Source organism: Oncorhynchus kisutch, linkage group LG7 (genome assembly GCF_002021735.2).
Source record: "Oncorhynchus kisutch isolate 150728-3 linkage group LG7, Okis_V2, whole genome shotgun sequence".
Lineage (NCBI taxonomy): Eukaryota > Metazoa > Chordata > Actinopteri > Salmoniformes > Salmonidae > Oncorhynchus > Oncorhynchus kisutch.
The window spans coordinates 9,063,801-9,070,866 of record NC_034180.2 but is presented as its reverse complement, the minus strand read 5'-3'; the positions used below and the strand labels follow the sequence as shown (position 1 = coordinate 9,070,866).

The following is a 7,066-nucleotide window of genomic DNA, read 5'->3' as shown; positions in this document are numbered from 1 at the left end:
ACCCCCAAAAAATCTATTTTAAGGTTGTAATACTTTCGCAAGCCACTGTACATGTACACTGACATGCATGACTGACAGATAGATGCGCACACACACACACAATATGTTAATGTTTTAAAATGTATGTAAATTGTAAAGTATTTTGTCTGTAATGTTTTGTCCATTATGTGTCGAACCCCAGTAAGACTAGCTGTCTGGCGTCACACACAATCGAGGAGCCTATGACATTCGTCCTTCAACAAAGGCAATACTCATCACTGTAAAACAAAGTAGCCTATAGCCGGCCCATGCAAAAAGGATTTGACATGCAAAAAAGATTGATCAAAGTGGAATGATGACGGGATCTTCATCGAATGGCAATTGAAAGTGGGTATTCATTTCATGAATCCGCTTTGTTCAAGTTTAATTATCTGTAAATCTGTGTGTGACAGCAGGCTGTTCGAGAATGTGCAGACTGAAAATGCACCAGCCTGAATGTGCACGATGCGCTGTTCCAAGTTGTCAATGAGGTCATGAAAAGTCATGGAAATTAGTTTAATAATGTTTGCTAATGTAATTCATGAAGGCACACTTTAAAATATTATCAATCCCAACAAATTAACATAGTGGATCAGAGCCGATTCCGGCTGAGAGTCAGGGCACTCGGCTGAGAGTCAGACTCAGACGACATCATGTGTCTCGATTCTGGGCCGCCTTCGGCAGTATTACTTATGGCTAGGATGTGGGGATGTGGTACACCTTAGCCAAATACATTTAAACTCAGTATTTCACAATTCCTGACATTTAATCCTAATAAAAAATCCTTGTCTTAGGTTAGTTAGGATCACCACTTTATTTTAAGAATGTTAAATGTCAGAATAATAGTAGAGAGAATGATTTATTTCAGCTTTTATCTATTTCATCACATTCCCAGTTGGTCAGAAGTTTACATACACTCAGTTAGTATTTGGTAGCATTACCTTTAAATTGTTAAACTTGGGTCAAATGTTTCAGGTAGCCTACCACAAGCTTCCCACAATAAGTTGGGTGAATTTTGGCCAATTCCTCCTGACAGAGCTGGTGTAACTAAGTCAGGTGTGTAGGCCTCCGCACATGCTTTTTCAGTTCTGGCAACACATTTTCTATGGTGTTCTTTGGCTTGCAAGCCTTCTCCTTTTTCCTCCAACATAACGATGGTCAAGAAGTTCTATTTTTGTTTCATCAGACCAGAGGACATTTCTCCAAAAAGTATGATCTTTGTCCCCGTGTGCAGTTGCAAACTTGCAACCTTTAGGTTACTAGCTCAATGTGCTAGCCACTAGGCTACCCTGCCCCTCGTTCCTGAGCTGTATAACGGCTGCATGCTCCCATGGTGTTTATACTTGTGCACTGTTGTTTGTACAGATGAACGTGGTACTGTCAGACATTTGTAAATTGCTCCCAAGGATGAACCAGACTTGTGAACCAACTTGGGTATGTAAACTTCTGACCCACTGGAGTTGTGGTACAGTGATTTATAATTGAAATAATCTGTCTGTAAACAATTGTTGGAAAAATGACTTGTCTCATGCACAAAGTAAATGTCCTAACCAACTTGCCAAAACGAAAGTTTGTTAACAAGCAATTTGTTGACTGGTTGAAAAACAAGTTTTAATGACTCCAACCTAAGTGGATGTAAACTTCTGACTTTATTTCATTATTTATTTTTTCCATATTTTCTAATTATTTCTTTGATCGAAAAATACAATTAACATTTAAATGAAATTGTTTAAGAGTCCTGTGTAGTATTTTAGTATTTTGATACTTTGTGCAAGGCAATTGATAAGCATTAAAAACTTTGAGGATGGAGTCTCCCGAGTGGTGGAGAGGTCTAAGACACTGCATCGCAGTACAAACTGCGTTGCTATAGATGCTGGTTTGAGACCCATGAGCCGACTCACAATTGGCCCAGCGTCGTTAGGGGAGGGTTTGGCTGGTCAGGATGTCCTTGTCCCATCATGCTGTAGTGACTCCTGTGGTGGGCCAGGTGTATGGTGTTTCCTCCGACACTATTTTTCTTTTGTGGATGGGTATAATTTGTATGTATAAAATTAATATTCTTAATATTTAAAATGACTAAATCGGGTAATTTTGAACACATTTATTTGAATTTGCATCGGGCAGCTTCTGGGTGGATTCTCGTACGATGCCGGTAGATGGAAACGGATTCTGGGAAGTCATTCATTTTGATTCCGGGCTGAATCTGGCACACAATTCCGGGCCGATTGAATCAGTTCCGGCCCCACAGAAGAGGGCCGCTTCTGGGCCGATTCCTCATTGCTAGCTGGGTGTGTGTTAGTGCGAATGGGCCGTTGCCCCAATAGCGAGAGTGCAACATTTTAGCAGCAGGTAACAGACTAACTAGATAACTACTACAAGTCATGTTTTGAATTGGCTATCTCTCTAGTTAACAATAGCTAACTAAGCATTAATGTCATTGTCACCTTTCCATCAGCACTGTAGATAGCCTAAATAAATTGTCAACGGTTGGCTGGGATGACGGCAGATGACGGTAGACCTGCATGGGATCAGTAACAGCAGCTTCCCAGTGTCAATAATGCTTTAGTTTCTAATGTAGGCTGTAATAGTAGTCATGGAAATGTGGTTAAAGGTAATGGAGATGTCATGAAAAATGTGTATGAACCCTTAAAAGTGAATAATCAAAGGTCTTTATAGCTTTATAGCATTTGTGAGTTGGTGAACTAGTCTAATGGACCGAATTGGAAAAGACAACTCTTTCATCCCAAGTCGAACACTATTTCCAGCTAGTTGTTATAGAGTCCTGGGCCCAGGAAGTGTATTCAAATGTTTGAAGGAAACATCTTGTTTGTTAGAAATAGAATAACTGAAAGCTATCAAATTATATCATTAACAGTGGTAAACAAATTTACTTTTGCAATGAGAGATAATGGTTTCAAATCGCCTGGAATCCAAACTGATATAGTCCATTTTACCATAAAAAATGTGAATTCCAGCCAGGATAGATATCGAGTTGGTTTACAGCTACTGTTAGTGATTGAGCCTTTACATGGGCCAGGTTGAATCACATATTTCCTGAGCAGATTTGTAGCTTTGTAGCACTGTCGATCTCTGGTTCTGGGCCAAAAAAATAGGGTTGTGGAGCCAGGACATCAGCCAAGTCGGGGGACATCAATTAACGTTGCGCATCGATACAGCCCCAGCCTGAGAGAGATTGGTGTGTTTTCTAAGGCAATGAAAGTGTATTCAGTGGGTTTGAAAGTGTATTTATCTTAGCGAGCGTCGTCTGACAAAGGCTTTCATCAAATATGTCATAAGGAAACGTAAAAATGTACTGGCTGATGGCAAGGTAATCCATTTGACCCAACTGTCTTTACTAAGTATATTTCCTTATGTATCAATATAACGAAAGAACTTTCCAAGAAAATATCTTTAAAAAAATATTACATTGGATTTGAACAAACTGAACTGCAATATGTGTGTGTGCGCTCGTGTTCTGTTGTGCTGTACTGAAATAGGAGCCCCCGTGTCTACATCTGATCCTTTATTTTTCATATGATCGATTCCTCAGATCCATGCATACAAAGAGCTCACAGAGATATAGAGAGAGAAAGAGACAGAAAGGGAATGAGAAGTGAGTCAGAAAGAAATCCCATGCTTACAAAACATATTTATTCCACCGAACGATGGAAACAGTTCCGCAGGGCATTGTGAAACAAGCAGCAATCCAAACATATTGCTTCCCCCTCCAAAAGGAAGGAGTGTAACAGTGTCACACCCCAACAAAAAATGATCATTAACATCGGTCAAATCTGTAAAACACTTTTGGTTATGTCTGTGACCAGACATTGCAGAAATGTTCTGGCTTTCATGGCATGATATATTTGTCATTTGTAGGTTTGCAAAATTCATGGAACTCCACTAATGTTCCCAGTTTTCCATCAATCTTGGTTGGAAGGTTCCTGTTTATTCCCTCCTGATTCTGGGAATATTCCAACTGGAATTTCTGAAAAACTCAGGAGCTTTTGAGTAATTACAGGAATTTTGCAACCCTAGTCATTTTCTTTCATCGGATTATCGATGTTGGTGAAATGAACCTGATATATATTCTTGTATATCTATATAACATATACTTCATATAAAATAAAAACATATAATATGTCATACATAGTCACTGTTATCATCACTGTAAACATGAAAACAAAGTACATTATATATTTTTTAGGTATCGAAAAAAACGAACAAAAGTGATTTTTGCAAAAGACAGATACATTTACCCCATTTCGCTTTGATTGTACAGAGGTGAAGATAGCACAGATCACGGACGGTCCGGAAAGGTTTTCTGTATTTGGTAATTTTTCTCCGTTCACTTGAATTTTTTAAACTAATTTAACTCTTTTATGTCACATTGGTTCCTTTAATCCCCCCTCCCCCTTTGTCCATGTGTGTGTCTATGTGTTAGTATCACCCAGTCCCAAATCGCTCCCTACCCCTTCCCCTGGGCTCCTTTACCCCTCCGATGTTTATAGATCTGCAGTGTACTGGATAGGTACAAGGAGCGAAATGGTGAAGCTCGAGCTTACGCCATATTGCTGGTTTCCACTTTACAGATGTATAGACATCGAAGGGTTCGTGCCATGGGGGAGGGGTAGGGAGGGCACTGGGACCAGCTGGTCCTCTCACACAGACTCCACCTTGACTTGGTTGTTGTTGGTGATGAGCGGCGAAGGCTTGCTCTTGAGCCGCTCGGCCGCGTCATTGGAGCTGCCGTGGAAGAAGATTCGCGCCGTGCACACCGACACCACGATGCGCTTGTACTCGCGCCGGAAGTTCTGGTTGAGCACCCCGTACACGATGGCATTAAGGCAGCTGTTGAAGTAGGCCATGAAGTAGCTCGCCACGAAGAGCCACTCAGGGATGAGAGGCACCACCACCTCTGGGTTGATGGCCACCGCCAGCCCGATGAAGTTGAGCGGTGCCCAGCACACGGCGAATAGCACAAACACCACAAACATAGTCACGAAGTTCCTCACGTCGTTTGGCGTCAGTTTTGGTCTATTGTCCGGTTTGACCCGTCGCCTAACTTGAATGACCAGGATCCAGATCCTCAGGTAGCAGTAGGTGACGATCATGATCGGTAGGATGAAGTGGAAGAAGACCACGGCGATAGTGTATGCCGAACTCGCCGACTGCTCGAACGTACACGAATACACCCTGGGGTCATACTGCAACGAACCCACGAAGAGATTCGGCACGATGGCCACAATGGTCAATGCCCAGATGAGTAGGACGTAACACACTGAGTTCTTGTCACTGTACAGCTTGTCGTACTTAAGGCTGTGACATATATAACAGTAGCGGTTGATGGCAATGCCGGTGATGTTGAAGATGGAGCCAATGACACTGACACCCATGAGAAAACCGCTGATCTGGCAGTGGACATAGCCCAGGTTCCAGCCTTTGTGGAAGATGGAGGTGAGGACCAGAGGGTAGGGGTAGATGGCCACCACCAGGTCGGCCACAGCCAGGCTTACCACAAAGATGTTGCCTGGAGACACACAGAGAGAGAGAGAGAGAGAGAGAGAGAGAGAGGGAGAGAAAGGGAGAGAGAGAGCATAGAGAGAGAGAGCACAGAGAGAGAGGGAGGTAGAGGGAGAGAGAGCATAGAGAGAGAGGGAGGGAGAGGGAGAGAGAGCATAGAGAGAGAGCATAGAGAGAGAGGGAGGGAGAGGGAGAGAGAGCATAGAGAGAGAGGGAGGGGGAGGGAGAGGGAGAGAGAGCATAGAGAGAGAGCATAGAGAGAGAGGGAGGGAGAGGGAGAGAGAGCATAGAGAGAGAACAGAGAGAAAGATAGAGAAAGAACATATAGATGAGGAGAGAGAAAAAGACCATGGTAATTAGTAAATATTCTATCCTTTCACAATGAGCACAATCAAAGTCATCAAGACAAACACAATGTTAATGTCACTAAATAAGTGGCTGAATGGACGGACAGGTAATTGTGTTTCGGTTCTTTCAGCCTGCGAGGGTTGACTCATTTATCTACATTGACCATTTTGCATACCTCACTACACAGCAATCTGCTTCAAGGCAACTACTTTGACAACTAGGTGCTTATGATGAGAGAAAAACAATGCCTTTGAATCTGCATATGCTTGTGTAAATGTGTATGTCATTGTGTTTGTGTGTGTGTTTGTTTGTTTCTTAGCTAGGGACTGTCAATAAATTACACAATGTCAAAGAGACAATATTTTCATGTTGCACACCTTTAAATTATTTCATTATTTGTATATGAATTTCTACAATTTATAGTTGTTTTTAGGTTTTTTAGTCATTGTAATTTAGAGCTACTGGAATTTTAACATATTCCTCATGTATAATGTGTAATTTACTGATGGTCCCTGACTAGCCCCATAAGGATATGCAAAGTCAACCCAAATTTACCACAGACATTACGATTCGGTCAGTACCTACAGTACCTACAGTACTGTATGTGTGTCAAAAACCTGGTCCTGTTAGTGACGAGTTCCTTGTGTGTCAGACGTGAGCTAAACATAAAGACAGCATAGTACCACGCTTCTACAACATCGCTACAACGACTCAGCAACATTGCAGTAGCGTTGAAGTATTGTCTTTCCACACACATCACTCCTTGACTTCCAGCTACGATCTATCACACAGATCAGTTCCCAGACGCCTCTGGGAAATGTGTCAGTCTCTCCGGGACGCCGGTGGCACAGACACATAAGCAAAACAAAACACAGGTCTGCCCGGCGCGTTCCCTCTCTTTCTGCCCCCCCCCCTTACCTGCAATAAATTAAGCTTCGTCCTCTTGGATCTGTCAGGATCCAGGAGACCTCTGTAAGAGGATTATGTGCACCTGCTATTGTCACGATTAGCAGGACGAAGAGACTTCACAAAAGGTCTGGCGGCTAAAACAAAGAGATGTTTCTCAAGCTGTGTGGTGAGAGCTTACGGTCGGAGACAGTAAGGGTCGAGGAATTCGTCTTTAAAACCTATAAGACCAGGATTGCACTACCCCTCAACGTGAGACTCGCTAAAGCAAAGC

The 7,066-nt window shown here is 42.4% G+C and overlaps 1 protein-coding gene across 1 annotated transcript in view; it reads right to left on the bottom strand.

Moving 5' to 3' along the window:
* Window positions 1-3,526: 3,526 nt before the first annotated feature.
* The window catches only part of LOC109894161 (melatonin receptor type 1A-A), a 53,342-nt gene continuing 49,802 nt past the window's right edge, over window positions 3,527-7,066 (bottom strand). Inside the window, exon 2 of the mRNA XM_020487420.2 lies at window positions 3,527-5,545. Coding sequence (XP_020343009.1) covers window positions 4,677-5,545 — 869 coding nt within the window. The 3' untranslated portion in view covers window positions 3,527-4,676. The remainder of the gene's footprint in view (window positions 5,546-7,066) is intronic.